This window comes from Arvicola amphibius, chromosome 4 (assembly GCF_903992535.2).
Source record: "Arvicola amphibius chromosome 4, mArvAmp1.2, whole genome shotgun sequence".
Classification (NCBI taxonomy): domain Eukaryota; kingdom Metazoa; phylum Chordata; class Mammalia; order Rodentia; family Cricetidae; genus Arvicola; species Arvicola amphibius.
The window spans coordinates 144,150,503-144,175,562 of NC_052050.1; the positions used below are offsets into that span (position 1 = coordinate 144,150,503).

The window sequence follows — 25,060 nt, forward strand, 5'->3', positions numbered from 1 at the left end:
GCGAGGAAGTCCAGAATGAAACAACACATCTCTTAGCCTTGCCAGCTCCCGACCACATCCCACCCTATTCCCCAGAGGCCTCCTGCAGTTGGTTTCCCCCCCCCCCATATGCCTCTGTGCTGGGGACAGCTGCAATCGAGATTCCGGCCTGACCAGCACAAATGCCATCTCCTAAAGTCTTAAAACTCACATTTTGAGTGGAGTGTTAAAGTGGAGATCCCGGTCTCCACAGACACAAAGGTGGGCACCAGGTAAACAACTCTTTTTCCTTTTCCAATGGGCCCCCTCTAGGAGGCAGTGGCCGCTTTTGACAGACTCCAGTAGAGGGCTACATGGTTTGAGCCCCCAAATACCCAGAACTGGATTTTTTTTGTTTGTTTGTTTTAGCTACCCTGAGTGGGCCAAGGAATTTGACTTTAAACCTGCATTATCCAGAGAGTGTCTGCGGGTTTTGCTTTTGTTTTTGTTTTCTTTTTTTTTTCTCCCTCAAGTGTGTGGACCTAGGAATTTATTTTTTACTGGTGCAGGGGACAGAACCCAAGGTTGGTCTTGTGCATGCTATATACTCTCAGTTCTGGAGATGTTACCAGCAGGTGAAAAACTGGAAGCTGCATAGCTGATAGTGGGGTAGATGAGCACAGCAGACAAAAACGCACAGCTCCATCCAATGGGAAGAAAAATGTTCCCACCATTGTTGACTGTGTCATGGGAAGAAAACCGGGAAGCAGCCCCAGGGTGGAGGAGGGAGCTATAGCCTCCACAGCTCCATCCAGCTGCTCTAGACATCGTGCCAACGTGGGCTCTCCATAAACGTGGCTCTCCCCAGTCGGATCGCTCCTCGGGCTATAGGGCTATACCTCTCTCACACTACTGCCTTGCGGGGAGCCAGTCTGGCGAATCCCTTCCAACCGCACTAACCCTACAGGCCCCACTGAGACCTGGCTAAGCATCTTTAACTTCTGGCCCCACCCACTCCTCCTGCCCTCAGCTCATACTTTCAGTGGGAAGGAGGGCTAGTCCCTGGGGTCCCCTCTTCTTTCTCTACTCCGGAGTTTGAAATCTGGCCAAATATGGGGTACACCAAGGCCATTCCAGAATCCTCTCCGGGTCGGAGGGTCCTATTTTAGGGAGGAGAGTGAAGAGAGACGCGGGCCAATTAGGAGGCCCATGGAGCGAGTGGCTGGCATCCCAGAGAGCCCGTGTGGCCTCTGGGTAGCCACAGGAACTTACCAGATACCACTCCCACATCAAAAGTGACCCTAAAGGACTCATGTGGGCCCTGCTCTAAGGGGCGTGGAACCAACATGTGCCAGCACCAAAAGGTTCTCACGTGCCCGAGAAAGCCAGTGTATGGGTCAGCCTCCCTTCTTAGCTCCAACAGATAGGATAGTGAGGACCCACACTCCCTAGGGGCCAGAGCGTCAGAGGTTTAGACCCTCGCCGGCTTTGTAGAGTGTGGGGGAAAGCCCTGGCACCACTGCCTGCTGCTGGAGTGTGGTAATAGCAAGCTGAGCAGTGAGGGGGAGGGAGGTTGTCTGGTTGTCTGTCTGCCTGCAGATAAGCTACACTGCCCCATCCAGGCCAAACCAGCGCTCCCAGATGGTTCCATAGGATGGAGCTCAGTTGCTTCTGGGTATTTACAGCGCCTAATTATAGTGCCTGGAACCTAAAAACCAACCAGAGCCTCTAGGACATAAACACTATGCTGGGTGTGTAACTCTGTGATAAAGCAATTGCCCAGTATGTACAGGGCCCTGCATTTGATTCCCCAGCATGAATGAATGAATGAATGAATCAGTGAATCAATGCTATGGATTTGAAGTTAACAAATGTCTTACTTGCATGACTATCAAATGCCAAACTTTATCAATAAGTAGTAAGTCTTGCGTGTAATGAAGGCTATAGTCACGGGGGTGGAGAGATGGTTCGGTCGTTGGGAGCACTGGCTGCTCTCCCAGAGGACCCAGGTTCAATTCCCAACACTCACATGGTGGCTCACAACTGTCTGAAACTTCAGTTCCAGGGGATCTGGCACCTTCACACCAGTGCACATAAAATAAAGTTAGATTATTTTTGAAAGGATGAAGGATACAGCCCTTCCATAACTTCCTTTCTCTCTCTCCAGGACATGTAAGGTGCCCTGCCTGCTCCTGAGTTGTTTTACCACTGCTTTGCTTGGCCGGAAGCCTGTCCAGGCAGTCCCGAATGACTTCAGGTGGCTCTTCTTTTTCCAGTCTGAGCCCTGTCCAGATACTACCTTTAACCCTAACCTAGACACAGAGCAAGCCAAAGACAGCCATGGGTCAAGGCCAAGACCAAAGAGCCGCCATCCCATCCTGACTCCTGCTTATTGGTTTCCCTCTAACTTGTCTTGGAGGTCTTGTCTCCTTCCTCTAATTATCGCTACAAGGGCACGCGGCTTGGTAAGGAGTGGGCAAAGCCGAGGTGTTTGGGCTTAGATGGGAAAGGGATGGTTTTGTGCTCTAGAATTGAATCTACAGGCAGAGACCGCAAAGTGCTTCAGGTGGAAGGTGATGAGGGAGACTTGGCGAGGATTTTGTGGTCTCAGAACTCTTGCTGGAACACAAGAAACAGTGTCTGCTGTAACTACCCACACCAAGATTTTCTACAGGGGATAGATGGGGCGATGGGAAAGTGGAGAAGCGGGGGAGAGAAAACGGGAGGGATTTTCAATCTATCTTAAGGACTACCGACAACTGCCATGATATAAAATCCTAACAGTAAGATCCAAACTCGTGGAGATAGAAAGTTCTTTTCCTTCAAAATGTAAACAGAAGCCGGCAGTGGTGGCGCACGCCTTTAATCCTAGCACTCGGGAGGCAGAGGCAGGCAGATCTTTGTGAGTTCGAGGTCAGCCTAGTCTACAAGAGCTAGTTCCAGGACAGGTGCCAAAGCTGCAGAGAAACCCTGTCTCGAAATACCTAACCCCCCCAAAAATGTAAACAGAGCTGGGAGTATAAAAGGTCTTGGGTTTGATAATCGAAGAGTCAGTAAATAGATCAATCACAAAGGATTAATTTGCTATTACTTTTCATTGATTTCTGAGACAGGGTCTCACCATGCCGCCCAGGCTGTTCTTGGTCATCCTGTCTCAGTGTGAGCAGCAGCACACTGGCTGATCAATCATTCATACTTACACGTAGGCTAGTCCCTCATTCTCTCCTCCCTAGTGTTAATTTGGAGCCCAGATCTGCCCAGTTCTGTACAGCTGAATCCTCTCTCTCACCTCCTTCAGGGGATTTGATGAGAGTAGACACTGGCTGAGTGAACAGGGAGTAAGCAGAGCTCTGAGAAAGGGAATGCCCAGAGGGAAGGAGTTCAATGCAGAGCCAGCTGTCCCAAGTCAAAGGTGGTTTCTCTCTCCCTGCCATTCCTATCCCACTATGCTACCCCACCCTATCTCTAGGACAGAACATCCATCCTTTCCCCAGCTACATGGAGCCACTGCTCCCCCATCCATAGATGCAGCAGACTGTTGGTAGATGGTTCAGGAAAGGTGATGGGAGACCTGGAGAGTCAATTTAGAGACCAAAAGTTTTAGACTTCCTGGACCAGGGTGTCTTTACATGCTCTGTGGGGTATTTTGCTCAGTGGTCTTCTAGCTCACTTGTATTGGTTAAGCCATTACTAAGAGGAGCCAGCCCCTTTCCCCAATGAAGAAAGATAACGAGTGAATAGATCTGCCTTGCTACTGCCAGGATACCTGACTCCAGGCACGCCCAGTCTGCCTGCCTGTCCTTGGAACAGCCTAGTGTGCGGCTGTCCATCCCCAAGTGGGAGTGGGCTGAGGATGTCGGCCAGGTGGGAGACTCTGACTCTCATAGCCAGGGCTCCTTATCTGGCTTTTCTCTTGTTCCAGTTTGATATGAGATTTTTCGTTGTTATTTTGTTTTTTGTTTTGTTTTTAAAGATATACATATTTAAACCCAGCACTCTGGAGGCAGAGGAAGTTAGAGGCCAACCTGGTCTATGCACCAGGCCTGATACCCTTGGAAGCCAGAGGAGAGTGTGTTATCCCTCTGCAGTGGAAGTTATAGGTGTTTGTAAGCTGCGGGGTGTGGGTCTTGGAAACCAACTCAACAACTGCAAGAGCAGCAAGTGCTCTTTCACCTCTAACCAGCTCTCCAGCCCTCTGCTTGGAGGTTTTTGTTTGTTTGTTTTGTTTTGTTTTTAGATGAGGTCTCTGTAGCCCAGGCTGGCCTTAAACTGGCAATCTTCCCACCTCAGCCTCCTGGGTGTTGGCGTTACAAGAGTGGCACACCACATCCAGCTACTAGGGTAGTTTTTGGCAGTGACAAAACATCTCCACTGGGTGTGATAGCCTACACCTTTAATCTCAGTGCCAGAGAGTAAGAAGCAGAGGCAGAGGCAGGCAGATCTCTGTGAGTTCGAGGCCACCCTGGTCTGTACAGCCAGTTTCAGCCAGCCAAGGCTATGCCAGCCAGTATTACATAGTGAGCTCCTGTCTCTAAATTAATTAATTAATAGAATAAAACAAACATTCTTTTAAAAATTACCTTCTTTCTATTTTTTTCTGTCTCAACAGGGATAGTATAGGAAGGGAGAGGGTTTTTTTTGGGGGGGGGGGTTTCGAGACAGGGTTTCTCTGCAGCTTTAGAGCCTGTCCTGGAGCTAGCTCTTGTAGACCTGGGAGAGGTATTTCTTAGACCCCTTCAATCATTCAAACTCTAGTGCCCTGTGCTCTGGGTCACGCTACCTGGAGTCCTGAGAGAGCAGGAAGCCTCACAGTTCCTCCCTCTGTCCCTGATTGTTCTGAGGTCACCTGCAGAGGCGACAGGGAGTCAGAAGCCCTAGAGGTCTAGATGTGGTTGGTGGGGGAGGGCTTTGTGAGCTGGAGAGGACAGAGTTCTGCATGGGGGACCCCAGCCCTTATCAACCTTTTCCACCCTGGGGCTGGCATTCCCTCTAGTCTTGAAGCACAGGTTTGGGCCTCCCCACACAATCCCCAGCAAGGCAGGAGTCCTGGTAGCTGTGGGGGCTGGGGGAAGAGGGGCGCCCATTCCTCCCCTTTCCTTTCCAGCTGGGAGATGTCTGGCTCCACTACTCCAGCTCCAACTCCCTCCTCATGTCACCCCATAGCTTGTCCTCACCTGGACCCATCCATCTTGCATATCCCCGCTGTGCCCCCATCCTGTCTCCCCTGACTCCCAGGACTGGGGGAGTAGGACCTCAGTGTCCGCTCACTCCAGCTTCTCTCCCCCATTTCACCCTCCCCCTCCGTGGTCCGGTCCTGAAAGCAAAGGAATGTTCTGGAGTTTGGGAAGGATGGGGGCCCCTCAGAGGAGGGAGGAAGGGGAGGAGGCGACTCCGTCCTGTCAGTATCTGAGCCCTAAATAGAACGGAGCAGCCAGGCTGGGGCAATGAAAATAAACAGCCCCTCTCAGCGGCCCTTCCTGATGGTCCCTCAGCTCAGGGCCATTTCCCTTCTTGATTTTTCCCCTCTCCTCCCTGTGCGGCCTCTCCCTAAGGGGTTATGGGAGACTTCCCACTTCTGGGCAAGCTGTGTGACAATGGGGAGCTCCCCTATCCTCTCTGGGTTTTGGTGAGGAAGCAGATGGGGGCTAAACTGAACGGAAGGACCTGGACGAACTTAGAAGAAACAGAAGAGGATCTTAGTCCAATGACACACATGTGGGGTACATTTACAAACAGTCTCTCATCTTAAAAAGATAACCTCAAATGTAAGTGTCAACCTATAAGCAGGTTCATATTAGACTAGTTTGCCTGCACTTTGGGGGTAGATTCTCAGAACCACCACCAAGGCGGTTGTCACTCCCTTCACCAATCCCACAAGAGCCCGCAGCTTGGGACTTTAAGGTTCAAAGAGTCCATGAGCACATCTTGGTTAATCCAGGCAGGTGACTCATTCTAGTGACTTCCCTAAATATGTCCTGGTACCATTTGGGGCTGAAGTATATGTATGTCTTTGGGACCCAGCCTAAGGGATCTCCGTCTCCTCAGTGCAGTAAATAATGCAGTCCAAACGCTGGGGGCTCTGCTCTCCTCACAGGGCTCCCCTGAAACAGGGACCATGCATTGCACCTTAATATCTGGCACCAGGAGTCTGAAGGATAGGGGTTCTCAAGGCCACAGAGCAGGGGCAGTCACAATCTCAGGCACCTGGGCTGGTCACCTACAGCCCCTCCTGAAGGTGGATGGGAGGAGTCAGGGATGACCGGGGTTTCCTCCTGGCTCCTCACTTGGGATGGGCAAAGGGGTCAAGAGGTTCATGAGGTGAGAATAAGAGCTTCACCCCGGAGGGTTTGGGAGAGTGCTAGACTCAAACCTCCCTCCTCATCTTCTCATCTCTGGCCTCGTCCCTCTTTTCTTTCCTTCTTTCTCTCCACCCTCCCCCTCCCCCTCCCCTGCTCACAAAAGCTCTCTGTACACAGCCACTTCCTCTGGCCGCTGTCTCGGAGCCCAGACCTTATGAGAACCATATGGGGGAAAGAGGGTAGAGGAGAAGGGGGTGGGGAGGCTGGCTGGGACCCGCCCCTCTAGCCAGCATCTTTCCACTGCCCTCAGGCAGTGTGCTTGGTGGTTGGCACACTTTACCCCACAATCTCTTAACTAGATCCTGGTGGTTGCATTGCCTGAATCCCAGGCCAGAGCTGAGAGTCCCAAGGGAGATCCTTACACAAGAGTCGCCTCCCTGAGGCAGGAGCACGGACAAGGTCCATCCATCAGGGGCTTCCCCCTACCTCTCCCTACTCAGGACCATCAGACTCCCAGCATGAGTGCCCAGCTAGTGCTGGGCACATCTGTGCAGAGAGCCCGTTCTACCTGGTTAAAGGGGCTTTGGTCCTGCTGGCTGGGGGAGGGTGGGGGTGGGCAAATTTCAAATGTAGAATTTGTGCCCACCGGATCCCAACTAGCAAGACCCTCATCTGGTAGAAACATTGAGACTCTACTAGTTAATCCGAACTGATCCACCTAGCGATCCCTCTAATCTCACCAACATCAGCTACAAAGCCTTGAGATGTGGGCCCCGGGCTGGCTGGTCTCTAAGACCCTTTTCAGTGCAGATGCAGTAGGAATTTATGGCACTGGCTTGTGTCCTCTGGGGTCCTCCTGGGATAACTGCCCTCTGCAGTTATCTATTCTCCGTCTAACTCTCAGAGCCAAGGACCAGAAAGCAGGCCTTCAGCCACCGTCCAGGCTGGAGAGGTCTCCTCTCACAGCGGATTCCTCCCCACTGCAAGGCACCTACCCCGGGACCTTTCCCCTCAGAGAGAAGGCTCATAAAGGTTCCTGCTCTGGACATTTGTGCCCGCAGCTGCCCAGCAGACCGGGCTGTGAGGCTGGGGGTGGGGTGAGAAGCGGAGCAGGAAGGAAAGCCAAGAGCTCGGCTTTCCTGGAAAACTGCAAATGAAAGTCCACCATGGGGGGAAACAAAGCAGAGGGTGGGGGAGAGGGGACCTGCCGTCTACAAAAACAGAAGGCAGGGGTTGAGATAACAGCGCGGAGGAAGGATTTTTCAACGAGGTAAACAGGACTGTTCAAGCCCGCGCCCGCCCCCACGCCCCAGCAGACAGGGACCTTATCTGGCACTTCGAGTCCTAGCCCTAAGTGTCTGACAGGCTCCTATCTCGAGGGTTCCTGTGACTGGAAGCTGGGGACCCATCCTGGAGGGGAGAAGAAGGTCCTCAGTGGGAATGTAGCAAATGTCTGAGAGGGAGGACACCGCCACAATGCAAAAACAGCTGGCTCAAGTCCTGCCACTGTGACAAGAAAAAAAAAAAAAAAAAAAAAAAGGAAAAGGAAAATCTGTGTGGAGAAAAAAGAACAGAAGAGTTAGAGAGGGTGAAATGAATGTTCTGTTTTGTTTGAGACAGGGTCTCCCCTATGTAGCTCAGGAAGGTTTGGAAGTCACCATCCTCTTTACCTAGCATGACTCCCCACTTAGAAAGGGGGTTTCCATACTCTTGGCACCACCCTTGCCAGCCCTTCTTTCTCAACTCAAGATGCATTCTGGGGTGTACTCAGAGGCTGCTGGCCAGGGTGGGGGGGACCATCAGGATCATAAATGTGGAAAGCTAAGAAAAACATCTGGAGGGAGATTCAGATTCCATCCCCCGTCCAGACTGATGGATGAGCAGGCTTCCCTGTTCTGTTCTTTGCATTGTCCTGCCAGGTGGGGGACCAGTCTCTTTGGAAGGTACTGGAATGCAGCTAGGTGCATGGCCTGAGAGGGGAGAGGAGCGTTTCCTTAAGGAAGGGCTTGAGGCTGGGGCAGCAAAGTCAGTTGCGTCTGCTGCTACTTTGCCCTGATACATTCTCACCAAGAACTGGTCTCCCTCCTTTGAGTGGCGTCGATGGGAATTAGCCATGGCTGGAAAGCATTAGTTGCCAAATCATTCTAAGATGTACTGCAAAACCACTTTTCTATTTTTTCCCCTCTCTTCCTTCTGCCTTGACCATGTTAGGACTCCCTAATCCCCGCCAACAGACGTACAAGAGACAGCTCCCACACATGTGAGTGTGCAGAGGCTCGGGAGCATGTGCGATTACACAGATCACCTCCACCCCCAGCTGAACCATCGCCGTGCAGCTGTGTGACACAAACATCACAAACATCGGCCCAGCTAGTTCTCACAGCAAAAAAACTTTCCCCCTCCTGAATTAAGTAGGCTGGCCGTGCCCAAGCCTTCTAGGACCCTTAAGCATTATTATTGGACATGCGGACCTGTTGTGAAAAGCCTGAGGCAGCCACGGCCATTCCCCCAGAACTCGCATCGAGGCGGGAGAGGGAAGGAATGCCGCCTCCACTCAAGGCGCACAGGCGTGTGCACACACACACCCCAGCTGGAGAAAATGCAGGCCAGCTGGCTAACATCACAAGCTGACCAGTTGTGTCCTGCCAGGAAGCCGGCAGCCTCTGAACCTACCAGAGGACTTACTGTATTGTTCTGGGGACAATCGGAATAGATGAAGCCAGCCTCAGCTCTGGGCGAGGGGTGGTTGGAGAAACGGGTGTCTCCGGGGTCAGGATGACAGGGAAAGGGAGGCGGGTTTTAGGCTGGATCTTGAACAGGAAAGTAAGGAGCCACCGCTAGGGCGCGACCCTCAACTCCACGTCGTGCGTGGTGCTTGGAGCACATGGCCAGCACAGGAAACCGCTGGGGTGCGGGAGGCTCTCCTCGTGCGGTTGCTGGAACTTGAGACTAAGTTAAGGAGCAGGCACAAGTGGCCCGTAAAGCAAGGGCTGAATCGAGCCCCAGATGAAAGGAGAAGCGTGGAAGGAGGCCCGGAGGCACGTGTCTCTTTCGGCTAGGTTTTTTCTACCAAATCTTTGAGCAATTAAATCAATCGATAAACAATCAAGGCCTGTATTATTTCCAGGGGGAGTTAAGGAATAGGCCGGAACCCGTTGCTTAACCCAAGTTCACTTCCCAAATGCTCACAGTGGGAGAGAGCCCAAGAGGTAATTGGAGCGTGGAGGGTGAGGGTCATTCAGACCAGAAGTTCCAGCATTCCAAGGATAGGCTTAACGGGACTCAACGAACCTCCAGCCCAGTGAAGCCCGGCTTGGAGCAGCGCTCAGCAGGCCCGAGGCGGGGCACCGCAGACTCAGTTATCCCAGTTAAGAGTCCAGGCTCGGCAGTTGAGTCTAGGAGGGTCTCCCTCGTGCGGGTTCTGAAGCTTCAGTAAGAACCACTGCCACCTAGGGGGTCCCTAGCCCCGATCAATCAGCCTTCTCACTCATTCCCACCCAGCTCAGGGTCCCTTAAGGCTGCAATGCTAGTGATAGATCACTTAGGACAAGCAACACGGATGTCCCTCCAGCGTCCACTCGCACTTCACCTGTGCAGGTGAGCAGACTTCCACGGTGCCTCTCTCTTTGGGGCACAGCCCGATTCCCAAAGCTCCAAACCTACCCCTACTTCAAGTTTCCCGACTGATGTCCGGATTCAGACTTTACCCAGTCTCTCAAGTGGCAAGATCGCCCCCCCTCCCTGCTTTTAGGTCCCACTCGTTGTCCTGATCCAGCACAGGGTAGGGTACTCACAGGGTGATGGTGCCGTTTGGCAGAAGGCCGGGGTCCGGAGGTTCGGGGAGGTCCCCGCCGCCGCACACCACCCTCCTTCGAGCCGGGTTGTGGGCGCCACCACTTAGTCCCTTGGGCCGCTCCCCAGAGCACTTGCAGCCGCGGATGGGGACCGGGCAGCCAGGCGCACCCCGAGTTCCGGGAGCCAGGAGCAGAAGACACAGCAGCAGCGGCAGTAGCAGCAGGCGCACGGGCGGCACCGGCATCATGCGTCCCCCCGCGCCCATCAACCCATCGCCCCGCGGGGACCTACAGCGCAGGGGCCAGACGGCGCGCCGGCCGGAGAGACCCGGGCGTGCGGGAGGCGTGCTCAGCGGGAGCCCCCGGCGCCCGAGGGCGGGGCGGGGGGCCCTGGGCGGAGGCAAGGCTCGGGGTCCCCGCTGCGTCGCCCCGGGGGCATGGCTTGCGAGCACCGGGGCCCGGCGGGACTCGGGCGCCACTGACAGCACAGCTCGGGTGGCCCCCGGCGGAGCGGCCTGAGTCTCAGCGCAGCGCTCCGAGCCGATGGGAGCCTGGTCCCCGCACGTCGCCTGCTCGCTCCGCGCGCCTCTGAGACCTAGCGGATTGCGCCTGGCTCCTGCTACAGTTGCCGCCGCCGCAACTCCGTGCCATGGATGGGGGCAGCTCGGCGCCGAGCCGCGGCAGCCGCCAACCCCCGCCCGCCTCCCTCACCGCCTCATCACTCTGCGAGGCCCTAGCGCCGCCCGATGCTCAGGGAGGCAGCTGCCCTCCTTCAAGTGCAAGCCTAGAGCCCAGCTTAAACAGCCACCCACTCCCATTCTCCCTGCACGAGAACTGTTTTTCCATCTCGACTCTTTCTACTGGCCAGGACCCTTTCTTTCCACAACCCAGCTCAGACCTCTAAGGCAACCATCACTTTTTACAAAACCCTCTCATCTGCCTACACCCTTGTGCACAGGACTTCTGAAGTTCATTCAGGCTTGGCCTGGGGTGTCTGGAGCTTCGTGTTCGGGGTTGAGCTTTGCTCAGGATCTAAGGTTTTTCTTGGCCTCTGACACGACGGGCCAGTCTAAAGTTGACTTTCACAGTACTGTTCCCACCCCCAAATTTCGATTGAGGTCACAGCAGGAGGACACAAGCCTGAGACAAGGAGGCCTTAGACCTTACCCTGTGAGCAGTGACCTTGCCCAGCAGGAGGTGCTTGTCATTAGGCCAAGGAGAGGTCAAAGGCTAAGGCAGACAGTGAGTTAGCCTCCTGTTAGTGCACACACGCTTGTGTGGTGTGGTGTGTGTTTGTGTGTTTGTGTGTGTGTGTGTGTGTGTGTTTGGGGGTGGCAAATGCTAAAGGAAAAGAGGGAAAATAAGAGAAGGCCGACGGATCTATAATAGGGCGTACCACTAGTCAGGACATCCCGGTCGAGGTTTCGAGGCCCCGCGATGCCTTTTGTTCACTGTTTGACTTTTTCACAGTGCACATCACCTAGGGGAGTGGAATCTGCTGGGTCCTGCTTGTCTCGTCGTCTATAAATGCGCACTGTGGCGTGAGAAGGAGCGAGACGGTCCAGTCGTGGGCAGGATCTGACCTTGACAAGAGGGAGGGGAATGAAGTGCCTGTGGACACTGCCTCCAAAAGCAACAGCAGCAACGACAGGCAGGCTGGTGACAGATGTACGGAATGCCAACTGAAAAGAAGGCTAGAGCCAGAGGACCCGGGCGCTGCCTCCTCAGTTTCCCCACAAACGATGACCTTTTTGTCTCTTAGCGGAGCCCTCGCTGCTAGGTAGCAGGGCAGCTTCAGGGCTAGGGTAGAACTGCTCCCCGCCAGCGCCAGCCCAGTGACCACACTTTGGATCTGCTGGGGTGCTGGTGCCTTTTCTGCCACTGTGGTCCAGGAGCCGTCTCCCACCTTCTTTGCGGGGGAAGCAGCTTCTCTCCCTGGCCTGATGGCGGCAGAGGCTAATTTTCTTTCTTAGTTTTCCCTTACTGGATTCCCTGGTCAGTCCCTGTGGCAGGCTCTGTTTCCTTAAACTTCCAAAGATAAATAAATAGTGATTGCAAATGGAGGAAATGAGAAGTGGAATGGACGCTCCCAGCAGGAGCCTTAGGCAGGCCTAAGGGAGACTGCATTCCTCAGGAAAGGGGCCAGAGACGGGCAGACACCAGGCACGTAGACCAGACCAAGCTGCCTATCTAACCCCTGCCGGTCAGAGATACACAGAGAAGAGCTGAGAGGCCTCTGGCTCTGTCACAGCGTCTGTGACTGACTTCCCTTTGCTAAAAGACAAGGTCTCAGGAGAAGGCCCATGAATTACAGATGGCATTGGCAGGCCATAGAGCGAAGGTGGAGGTACACCGTGGTAGGCATGAGATGCCTGGTGAAGACATTTACACAGTCCTCCCGCTCTGATGGGCATCATTTCGACTTCTGCACTCATTGGTATATATGGAGGAGGCAACCCAAGTCTCCAAGAGCAGGATTGAGCACTTTCCTTTGATATCCTTTCTAAACGTCCCTCAAGTTGCTCATTGCTTTCTCCCAAAGGTTGCATTCTCCTGCCAAGGTTGATTCCGCACTCCAGGTCTTCCTAGCCATACCTCCCAGGTGCTAGGATTACAGGAAGATGCTTCCTTGCCCAGCTATGAAGGTCTAGGGATAGACAGTGCCCAGAGCTTCGTGCATGTGAGGCAAACAAGCACTGTACCAGCTGAACCTAATCCCTACCTGCCCCCTCCCCCATGTATTGTTTTGAGACTTCTTTTTTGAGAGAGAAGGGAAACTCACATTTCATTCCCATTCTCAGGCAGTCTAGTTAAGGAGCTGACCAATTAAATATATGTTATTGTTAGGAGGATCAAGAATTGGCCTTGGCTGGCCGTGGCTACATATCAAGTTTGAGATCAGCATGGGATATCTGAATTCCTATCTCAAGGAATGTAAATAAATAAAAATTATATATATATAATATTTATATATGTGTGTATGTATGTATGTATGCATGTACATATGTGTTCAATGTACGTATAAACTATATATATTCATGCTAAATGCCTACCATGGTGTATGTCCTCTCAACATCATGCCAATACTATTTGTATTCTAGTCAGTCTCAGATGTTTTGTGGGACAAGAGACTTCCTTCAAAGACTTTGCATTTACACACACACACACACACACACACACACACACACACACACTCACTCACACTGAACCCAGGGCCTCACAAATTCTCTAAGTGCTCTACCACTGAATCATACCCCTCTCCTTAACTATACTGAGTAGACCTTGCAACAAAAGTTAGGATTACGTATAAGAAAATAGAGCAGAGGGTTTAGGGAGCAGAAGTGCAGCCCACCTGTTTCTAGTAAAGTGAATTCCATAAATCTCCAGAATTCACAAATACTAGCTTACACCCCCCTTCTTTCTCCTCTTCTTCCTCCTCCTCCTTTTCTTCCTTTTTGATAGTCTCTTGCTGCATAACCTCACCCAGACCGATACTCTCCACGTAGCCTAGGCTGGTCTTGAAACTCAAAATCCTCCAGTCTCCGCACCTTGAGGGTCTATATTATAGGCATGTGTCACCAAGTTCACCTTCTGCCTTGCTCTTTTTGTTTGTGTGTTTGTTTCAAGACAGGGTTTCTCTGTGTAACAGTCTTGGCTGTCCTGGAACTCACTCTGGAGACCAGACTGGCCTCAAATTCACTGAGATCCGCCCATCTCTGCCTCCCAAGTGCTGGGATTAAAGGTGTGCACCACCACTGCCCGGCTACCTTACTCTTAAAAGAAGTTGGTGGGGCTTAATTAACTTCCTGGCTTGTTTTGCTAACACAATGACCACGTTGCTGTCAATGATATAATTTTGTTTTTTGTTTTTTTTCCTTAAGAGCAATTAACATTCCATTATGCTTATATATCACATTTATCCATCAAGGCACCTTGGTTTTGTTTTTCTGTAGCACAGCAGGAGAACTGCTACTTATAATAATTTATGAGAGAGTTCTGTCTTTTCTTTCTTTGTGATACTGGGGATCCAACCCAAGGCCTGTGTATGATGAGCAAGAACTCTTCCACTGAGCTACAGCCTAGATGACGTATTTCAGAATAGCTGTAAAAATACCACTACACAGGAATTATTAATCCTACTGTGTAAGGAGAACAGAAGCACTTTTAGTTTTCTGAAACAGGATCTGATGTAGCCCAGGCTGGCCTCAAATGACCTCAATGCCCAATCCTCCTGCCTCCATCTCCTGTGCGCTGAGATTATAGGCATGTCTCAGATGCAGCTTGGGAACTGCTTATTATACTAATTTGACAATTACATATTGAATACATAAACTACATTGTTGCACTGTTCTGCATACCCATGGACAGACACTACATCTAAAAAGTTCTGAGTGTAGCATGGTGGCCCATGACTACAACCCCAGCACTTAGAAGATCCAGGTAGAAGGACCTTGAGTTATAGGCCAGCCCAGAGTATGTACTAGAAGCTTATCTAGAAGGAAGACAAAATAAGATTTGGTTCTTTAGTCCTCACAGCAGAGGTCTGTCTGTCTGTCTATCATTTATCTATCTATCTATCTATCTATCTATCTATCTATCTATCTATCTATCATCTATCTATCTATCTATCTACTTATCTACCTACCTCTATGTGTGGATGTGTGTGTCTGTGTGACACATGGGTGTGTGATGCTTGTGGGGCCCAGAATAGGTGTTGCACGTTGTCCTGGTTAGTTTGTTTTGTCAACTTGACATAAATTAGGATCATCTGGGAAGAGAAACTTCAACTGAGAAAATACCTTCAGCCAGGCAAAGTGGCACGTGCTTTTAATTTTAATCCCAGCACTTGGAGGAAGAGGCAGGGGGATCTCTTAAATTCAAGGCCAGCTTTGTCTACAGAACAAGTTTCAGGACAGTCAGAGTTATGCAGAGAGAGAGAGAGAGAGAGAGAGAGAGAGAGAGAGAGAGAGAGAGAGAGAGAGAGAGAGAATACCTTCATCATATTTTCTCTGTAGGGTTTTCTAGACCCTTCTGCATTTTGCTGTCTTTCAGAGACAGGATCCTGTCAACATCACGAAGAGGGGGCGATGGCAGGTCATTGGCTTGATTTGTAATGTGGCATTGGACCATTGCTTCTGATTAGCCCAGAGCCACTGTGAGGAACAGGGCCGATGCCACCCAGCCCTGTTTCAAGAAGTTGTGGTTCTCCACCTTCTAATGCAGGGAATCACACCATGAGGGTTGAAGGTGAAGATGAATTCTGGTCTTGCACCTCCATTATACTTTCTCCTCTGTGCATAAAGATAAAATTAAATGTCAAAAGCCATAATTTAGGCGGGAGAGTGCTTCTTGGCACACACAAAGCCTTGGGTTGGATCCACAAAAACACTTTATAAACTGTAATTCCAATACTCCAGAGGTAGAGGCAGAAGGATCAGGAGTTCAAGGTCACCCTTGGATAGTTGGCCACGCTGGGATATAAGAGATGCTGTCTCAAAACAAGCAGTAGAAAAAAAGAAACATAGCTACAACACATTTAATTTAAGAAGTTTAATTGGCTTTTGTTTGTCATTCTATTTTTTTTTAAAAAATCCTGTTCTCGTTTATGTGTGTTTATTGTTCTTGAATGAGGCAATACTTGATTCTGTAAAATGAGTGTGCCAGCGAGCCAAGCAGACGAGGCTGAGTTTACAGACCAAAAGGGCTGAGGGAAGCAGAAACAGGAAAGGAAAGTGATTGGTGGTTCAAAGTTACTGTTCTCGACACAAAAAACAAACCTGTGGACTAATGAGTTAGAATAAAACAACAAAACCCAGAAACAAACCCACATACCAACACCTATTCGAGCTGAGCCGAAGGAGCTGGCCATAAACATTGGGAGAGAGAAGCAGCTTCAAGAAACGATACTAGGAAAACTGGACACTGTGCAGAGACATGAAACCAGATCCTGTCTCTCACCCTGAACAAAAATAAACTCAAAACGGAGCAAAGACTTTCTGATGCAAGACCCGAAGAGAAGACGCAAAACTTTGATACTTTTAGAAGGAAACACTTCAAGATATGAGAATGATGCTCTCTCTCTCTCTCTCTCTCTCTCTCTCTCTCTCTCTCTCTCTCTCTCTCACACACACACACACACACACACACACACACACACACACCCGTGTAGCATTGGCTGTCCTGGAACTCCCTCTGTAGACCGAGCTGACCTCACAGAACTCACAGAGATCCGACCGCCTCTGCCTCCCAATGGCTGAAATGGAAGGTGTGTGCCACTGTTGCCTGGCTAATAATAACTCCTTTTTAAAAAGTCCTAAGATGAGTAAGGACTTTCTGAGTCGGTCTCTACAGGGCAGGAAGTTGTAAGAACTGACAGACAGAACTGCATCATATTATAAAGCCAAGGACACACTCACCAGAATGAAGAGACAGCCTGCAGACTGGAGGAAAACCTCGGCATGATATTTATCTAACAAGGGATTAATATCTAGCTATATGAAGAAAAAAAAAATTAAACAGCCGGGCGGTGGTGGCGCACGCCTTTAATCCCAGCACTCGGGAGGCAGAGGCAGGCGGATCTCTGTGAGTTCGAGACCAGCCTGGTCTACAAGAGCTAGTTCCAGGACAGGCTCCAAAGCCACAGAGAAACCCTGTCTCGAAAAAACCAAAAAAAAAAAGAAAAAAAAAATTAAACATACAAATCAGAAGAGCAAATAATCCAATTAACAAAGAGGCAAAGAAATGGACAGTACTCTTAAAAAAGCACAAATGGTCACTAAATGGATGGGGGAAAGTCCACCATCCTGAGTCATCAAGGGACTATAATTGGAAACTAGACTGAGTTGAAGGTAAGCATCACGTTATGCACAAGCAGTTTGGGAAGCTGAGGCATCCTGGGTTGCCTGATACCGGCCTGGGCTATATAGTCGGACTGTGTTTCAAAAACAAAAACAAGAAGAAAACCCCGCTATATTGAGACCCCTCCCCCTTCAGTAGGATCGGCTACCATCAAAAAAGAATCAAGAGGACTAGGGATGCAGCTCAGTTGGCAGACTGCTAGCCTAGTGAGCATGAGACCCTGCGCTCAATCCCTAGCACCCCATAATGCAAGCATGGTGGTGGTACACACCTGTCATCCCAGTACTCTGGAGGCAGAGGTAGGAGGATTGGGGCTCAAGAGTTCATGAGACTCATCCTCGGCTACACAGAGAGTTTGCAGGTGCCAGGGCTACGGAGACCTTGCTTTAAAAAGAAAAGAGAGACAGGAGTAGTGCCAGCCAGCTTTTAGCCCCAGCACTCAAGAGGCAGAGGCAGACAAATCTCTGTGAATACGAGACCAGGCTGGTCTATGTATGAGTTCCAGGCCAGCTGGAAGTACATAATAAGACCTTATAGAGAGAGAGAGAGAGAAGAGGGAATGTGGGGGAGGGAAGAAGGGAAGGAGAGAGAGGGATGTAGGTGAGAATGGGGAAGGGACACTCAAGAACCATGTGTGAGAATCTACACTGGTGCAAATTAATACGGAGTTGTTGGGGGAAAAAAAAGGAAAACCAGAACTGGCATACAGTACAGCTATGCCATTCTGTATACACAGCAAAACAAATCAAAGCAGCAAGACTAACACTATCTGTCTACCCAGGCTTATAGCATCACTAGTCACAATAGCCACACTATGGACCAGACTAGGTGCCTACCAATAGTGGATAAAGAAAACATGGTAGCCGGGCGGTGGTGGCGCACGCCTTTAATCCCAGCACTCGGGAGGCAGAGGCAGGTGGATCTCTGTGAGTTCGAGGCCAGCCTGGTCTACAAGAGCTAGTTCCAGGACAGGCTCTAAAAAAGCTACAGAGAAACCCTGTCTCGAAAAACCAAAAAAAGAAAAAAAAAAAAAGAAAACATGGTAGAAGCCGGGCGGTGGTGGCGCACGCCTTTAATCCCAGCACTCGGGAGGCAGAGGCGGGCGGATCTCTGAGTTCGAGGCCAGCCTGGTCTACAAGAGCTAGTTCCAGGACAGGCTCTAGAAACTACAGGGAAACCCTGTCTCGAAAAACAAAAGAAAAGAAAAAGAGCCAGAGGAACAGGGAGTTTATGGTAAGACTGTGTCTTCTAGAAATGTCAGAAGCTATACCCATCAAATCTCACCAACATGGCTGCCAACACTTGACCTGAACAAAGATAACACCATACACACCAATAGACATGCAACATGTCTAACGTGGAAGGAGGAAGTCCATGAGGCCTCAGCTCCAGACAAAGAACAATAGGCAGTTAAGGAACGTTGAGAGGAGGAGATATAGTGGAAATGGTCAAAAGGCCATTTGATTATCAAATTAATTATTACATCAGATGATTACCCAATACCACATGGTCAGACCTGAAAACATGAGTGACATCATACAGACTGAGAAGGTCATATTCATGTATTTAGGAACACTCACACGCACAAGTGCACACACACATGTAACAACCATTGAAGGAAAAGGAACGCTAAGAGTTTAAAAGAGAACCAGGGGTGGAGGTGTATGGGAGGATTTGGAGAGAGGAACGGGGAAGGGGAAATGGAACATTATAATCTCAAAAAACTTAAGAAAAGAAACTGTGGTACACATATACATATTCAATCATAAAGAACAAGTGTAAGGCATTTGTAGAAAAATAAAAGAGTTAGAATATAAAGGCTTGGAAACAAAGATAGCATGCTTTACTTCATATATGGAATCAAGCTTTTAAAAAAATAAAAAGACATGAAGGGTCTGGCAAGATGGCTCAGTGGGTAAAAGTGCTTACTGAACAAATTTGACGCATGAGTTCAGTCCTTGGAACCCACAGTGAAAGCAGAGACGGGGAGGTTGTCTTCTGACCTCCATATGTGTGCCATCACACACACACACACACACACACACACACACACACCCCACACTTGTACAATTGCCATTGGTTTCTAAAACCAACAAATTTCCTTTGTGTCAAACCCAGACCCTTGCACAAGCGAGGTGAACATAATTCTTCTGAGATACATTCCCAGTCCAGTCACCTATAGATTTAAGTTAACAATTATATTTATTCTAAGGAAGTGTAATCATGATAAGCATTGTATCTGGGTGATAGGCTACATGTTATCGGTCTCTCTCTCTCTCTCTCTCTCTCTCTGTCCGTCTGTCTGTCTGTCTCTCTCTCTTACACACACACACACACACACACACACACACACACACAGAGAGAGAGAGAGAACTGCTTCAAACAGCAGTTCCTCCACTCCTGTCCTGTCTCACCCACTGCTGGGACTGCTGACTTCACAGGTATGGTGTGGTACAGGCATGCCTGGCATATTTAGTTCCTGGTTCCTAACAGAGATCCTAAAATGCTTGGAATTTCTTGAGTGGGTGTTTGTTTGTTTTGAGACAAGGTCTTGCTATGTAGACCATGCTGTCTCGATGAGACAGCTGCCCTCTGGTTGCCAGTTCTTGAGTGCTCAGTGTACAGGGGTGCAGCACCACAGCGGTGGCTTAGTTGATACCCCCTCTCAGTACTACCCCTGAGCTGCAGGCCCATTCAGTCCTCTTTCTGCTCTATTTCTAAACTAGGTCTCATTAAGTCGCTCAGGTGGGCCCCGTACTAACTCTGTAGCCTGGGCAGCTTTTGAATTTGCCAGTCTCCTCTTACCAAAGCCTTGGTAATTGCTGAAATTCTAGGCCTGTGCCCACCAGGCCCCCGCAAATGGTTTTGTTTGTTTGTTTGATTCATTGGTTGACTGAATTTTAGCTTTAGCTTTGGTTTGATTTCTCCAGAATTTAGCCATTTAGTTGTTACTTTTGAGTTCTGCTCCTTTTGGTGTTTCTGCTTCTGGGGATGAAAGCTAGGGCCTTGCCTGTGTTGAGTACGCATCTTACACCCTACCTATACCTGTTGTGTGGCTGTTTCCTCAGAGACTAGACCTTCCGTCCAAGAGGGAAGCTCATCAAGACAGACCATATTTAAAGGGACCCGAAACAAGAGGATGTTCCAAGCACAGGTGAAACACTCCATCCTGCAAGGAAGCGCAGTCAGTAAATAACTCAAGATAGATTCAGGAAGTACCTGAGACTGATCAGAATCACTAGGCCCCGCCCTCCCCAAATGCACAGATTCGCTCAGAGCAATTGAGCCACATGCAAAGGATGTTCTGTAACCAGTGGTTCTCAACCTACCTACTGCTGCAACCCTTTAATACAGCTCCCCATGTTGTGGTGACCCCCCCAACCATAAAATTGTCTCATTGCTACTTTATAACCGTAATTTTGCTACTATTATGAATCATACTGTAAATATCTGATATGCAGAACATCTGCTATGTATCCTCTGTGGCCCCCCAAAGGGATCTCGATCCCCAGGTTGAGCACCACTGCCCCTGCTGAGTTGCCTGCAGGCTGTGCAGTGTGTTCCTGGTCTCCAGCTTTCACGCATGGTCTTTGAGTCATTTCTGCTCCTATAAGTAACCCATGCTTCTGTAAACAACCTCTATAAAATTCATTGACTGCCCAAGTTGGACTTTGGTGGTATTCATACTTTGGTCTGTTGTCAGACCTATTTGAGGTATGTAGACTTCTGTTCATGTCTCCCCAGGAATAGTGTCACACACTATTGTCCAGCCTAGGGGTTCTTTCATTTATTTTTTTCTTTTTTTTTCTTTTTTTCTTTTTTGGTTTTTCGAGACAGGGTTTCTCTGCAGCTTTTTTAGAGCCTGTCCTGGAACTAGCTCTTGTAGACCAGGCTGGCCTCGAACTCACAGAGATCCGCCTGCCTCTGCCTCCCGAGTGCTGGGATTAAAGGCGTGCGCCACCACCGCCCGGCTCTTTCATTTATTTTTATGTCTTTCAGATTAACTTTGTTGTTATTGTTTTTAAGACTTTCAGACTAACTTTGTTGTTATTGTTTTTAAGACAGGATTTCTCTGTGTAGTCCTGGCTGTCCTGGAACTCACTCTGTAGACCAGACTGGGCTCAAACTCAGAGATCCGCATGCCTCTGCTTCCCAAATGCTGGAATTAAAGGCATGTGCCACCACCTCTTGGTTACTTCAGACTATCTTAATGTCCAAAAAAATCATAAAAACTTCTTTCATATGATTGACAAAGCATTATTGAAGCTATCATCATGTATTTAAACAATATTGATTAAGCATCAATAATGTTGCAGGCACTGAAGATACAGCAATATATCAATGAATGTCTAGTTTCATGCAGCTAATATTACAGAAGAGGGAGAGAGACAACATGCAACCAGCAAGACACGCACAGCCTAGCAGCTGAAGAAAAGACAAGCGGAATGAAATCAAGCAGGGCAAGGGATGTTGGAGAGGGGAAAGAAACGTGCTCTCTGGCTGAGTTCTGGAGGAGTGAAGGAGTAGGCTGTATGGCTCCAAGGATACAGAGCATGGCCTGCAGAAGGAACAGCTAGTTCGGGAGGCATGGCGTGTTCAAGCATGCATGAGGGTGCAAGACAGACGGAAGCAAGAGCTGGTCACAGTGACTTTGGCGACATACACAGATAGGGGACTTTAGATTCTGTTCTGCATGAGAAGAGAAGACTAGAAAATCTGAGAAAGAGAAATATATGCAAGGAGAGAGAGAGAGAGAGAGAGAGAGAGAGAGAGAGAGAGAGAGAGAGAGAGAGAGAGAGAGAGACTCTTGTTATGTCCCCAGCTCCGTTTATCTCGAGACAATAGGCAATCTTACTGTGCAGCCAAGGCTGGTCTCATACTCAAGACCCTTCTGCTCCATTTCTACTGTTAAAGTTATGTTCATATGGGGGAGAGATATGTATCCCGTGGTGTGTGTGTGTGTGTGTGTGTGTGTGTGTGTGTGTGGTGTAGGTCAGAGAACAACCTTTGGAAGTGGGTTCTCTATTTACTCCAAGTTTGTTCTGGAGGTTGAGCATTTATACCCACTGAGCTATTTCCTGGCTGCACTCCAACTTCTTGAGTGATGGAATTATAGTCATGAACCACCACCACTCTGGGTTCTGAAATAGATTTAAACTGGCCCTCTCTTGGGGAACCAACAGGAGCGGAAGAAGGGGGACTCGGAGGAAACAGTAAGGAAAGCCGAACTATAGTCCTTCTGAGAAATGAGAGTCTTAGACACAGAGCTGCTGAAAGTGATCAAAAAAGACTCAAACCAAGCCAGGTGGTGGAGCACTCAGGAGGAGGAGCCTCTTAGCAAGTTCAAGGCCAACCTGGTCTACACAGAGTACCAGGACATCTAGGGCTACAGAAAGACCCTCTCAGAGAGAGAGAGAGAGAGAGAGAGAGAGAGAGAGAGAGAGAGAGAGAGAGAGAGAGAGAGAGAGAGAGAGAGAGAGAGAGAGAGAGAGAGAGAGAGAGAGAGAGAGAGAGAAAGGGAGAGAGAGAAAGGGAGAGAGAGAGAGAGAGCGAAAGGGGGTAGGAGGATAGGATGAGGGGGAGAGAGGGAGAGGGAGGGAGGGAAGGAGAGGAGGAACCAAGATATTTGTAGTGACAGTGGAGCTCAGTGACACCATGATGTAAATATTTGGTCTTGTTCCCCATTTCCTGGCACAGACTGTAAAATCCCTGGAGTCTCTGAAATAAGTGTCTTTTTGTATGCTAATGAATTGAATGAGAAAAGCTCTTAGAGGGGACTGGTTAGGGAAAAGACCAGGATAAGGACCTTCTGGAACTTTATGTCCCATCCACTGATCTCCTGGGAAGTGTCCGGAAGGCTAACTTAATAGCCAATGACTTGATCGATCATGCGTATGTACCCATCCACTATAAAACCCAAAAGGGATGGGTCTGTTAAGTTGCTCAGCACAGAGGACACGGCTCCTTGTCCTTCCCTGACACCTTGCCCACTGCATCTTTTCATCAAATCAGTCAATGTGGATAAACATTTTCCTGAGGTCTCTGAGCAGCTCCAGCAAATTGATCAAACCCCAGTTGGGAATCCAGATTTATAACCAGTTGTCAGAACCACACCTGGGACACGGGTTGACATCCAAATCAGGTGGGAGTCAGGCATGGCTGCATTTGTGCTTTATCCCAGTCTTTGGAAGGTGGAGGTAGAAAGGGTCAGGAGTTTAGGGCTAGCCTGGGTTACATGCAAACAAACAAACAAAATGAACAATTCCTGAAGGCCAGTTGGTGTGGTGTATTTTATAATTCCACCACCAGAGAGGCTGAGGCAGGAGGATCATGAGTTCTAGTTCAGCCTGGGTAATACAGGAAGATTATTTCTCCTCCCCACTTCTTTTACACCCATCTAAAACAAGAAAGAAAAAAAATGTTAGGGGGATAAGTTCTGGGGAGCAAATCAAGTTTGGTTTTTGTCTTTGTTAGGTTTTTGCTGTGAGAGACAGCATAACCAAGGCAACTCTTTAAAGAAAACATTTAATAGGAGTGACTCACAGTTTCAGAGGTTTAGTCCATTATCTTCATGGTGGACGGCACACAGGCAGATACGGTTCTAGAGAAGGAGCTGAGAGTTCTACATCTTGATCTGCAGGCAACAGGAAGTGAACTGAATACCGCACTGAGTGTAGCTTGAGCAAAGAATACCTCAAAGCTCACCGCCCCACAGTGACACACTTCCTCTAACAAGACAGGCCACACCAACTCCAACAAAGCCACACACCTCCTAATAGTGCCACTCCCTTTGGGAACCATTTTCCTTCAAACCACCGTAGCTCTCCACTTTGCTAGGTGGACTGAAAGAAAAAATATGATCACTGCCTTCATGGATTTCATGGTCCCGTGACAAGGGTGACTAGAAACTAGAAACTGTGATAAACACTTTAAAGGAAAAGGGGAAAGAGGAGGTTTAGAGAAAAGAGTGGGGCAGAAGGCAGTCAGTTTCCCTGGTAGCCCCAAAGGTGAGCCCCGGGCAGTAATGCGTAAGTTGACTGAAAAGACAAATCGCCCTTAGGCAGGCTGTGGGCTTCCAAAGCTTCCCCTACCCCTGGGCAGGAAGAGCAAATGGTGCCTTACACAGAAGAGCCACCTTTGAGGGAGGGGGTGGTGTGGGGGTGGGGACAAAGCAAAGGCAGAGTTAAGTGTAGGTGTGCAGAAGCCCCGAAGACTTCCTCTTCCACAGCCTCTTGAGGTCATGGAGGAGGGGCCTTTTCTGGAGGACTGACTTGGTGTACCCGAAGGGGACTAATTTTGCATCAGGTCTGGGAAGTCTGTGATCTGTTCTAGGACCCTGGGCTTTTTTTCCCCAAACAGCCAAGAGGACCAGCTGAGGACAGACACCCTTCTTCCCAACCTTGGTGCAAGCAGATCCCTCGGGTCCCTGAAGGAGAAGCAGCTGTGGCCAAAAGAACAAAGCGGAGGCCAGAGTTGTTATCAGCCAGACTTGAGGCTGGTGGGTAGGGTTAGGGTTTCTGTGATGTTCATTGTGATTGTCAGTTTGATTACAATAAGGGAATGGGTCTAGTGGTGGGGTGGAAGGTGGCAGGGAGGTAGTGTGGGATGGGGTGGGATGTGGTGGGGAGTTCAGTCAGATCCCAACTAAAGCTGCTCAGTTCTTCTGTGCTCTCACCTCCTTTTTACTTCCGGGAACATGGCCTCTGGCATGACTGTCTCTGATGGTGGGATCAGGGCATTCAATGACATGAAGGTATTTAAGTCCTCAGTGCCAGGGGAAGCAAAATGCAAGGAGACAAAGCTCTTCTGCCTGAGAGGGGACAAGAGAAACAGTATCCTGCAGGAGGGCAAGGGGATCCTGGTAGGTGATGGGGCACATGTAGGGACCACCACCTTTGTCAAGATGCTGCCAGACAAGGGCTGCTGCAATCCTCTCTGTGATGTGATACAAGCTAGGAGAGCAAGGAGAAAGGGAGCCTGGCGTTCAACTTCTGGACCCCCCCGAGAGAGGGCCCTTAAGAGCAATGGCATCTATGCCAGTCCCACAGAGGCCATCAGGAAGAAGATGACAGATCAAGAATGAATTGTGAACAAATTGCAATGAGGAGGGCAAGGATGGCCGCACCATGGAAGACAAACTAGGTGGCAACA

General features: G+C 49.6%; 2 protein-coding genes across 2 annotated transcripts in view; one reads left to right on the forward strand and one right to left on the reverse strand.

Moving 5' to 3' along the window:
- The window catches only part of Adgra2 (adhesion G protein-coupled receptor A2), a 40,332-nt gene extending 29,978 nt beyond the window's left edge, over window positions 1-10,354 (reverse strand). The window contains exon 1 of the mRNA XM_038328689.2: window positions 10,052-10,354. Coding sequence (XP_038184617.1) covers window positions 10,052-10,317 — 266 coding nt within the window. The 5' untranslated portion in view covers window positions 10,318-10,354. The remainder of the gene's footprint in view (window positions 1-10,051) is intronic.
- Window positions 10,355-24,605: 14,251 nt separating this feature from the next.
- LOC121677166 (cofilin-1-like) lies at window positions 24,606-24,992 on the forward strand. The gene has a single exon (XM_042054922.1). It carries the CDS (start codon window positions 24,606-24,608, stop codon window positions 24,990-24,992), a length of 387 nt encoding a protein of 128 aa, XP_041910856.1.
- The last annotated feature ends 68 nt before the right edge of the window (window positions 24,993-25,060 follow it).

Bases quoted from the DNA above. Each gene is read 5' to 3' on its own strand.
- LOC121677166 (XM_042054922.1), top strand. From the start codon at position 24,606: ATGGCCTCTGGCATGACTGTCTCTGATGGTGGGATCAGGGCATTCAAT.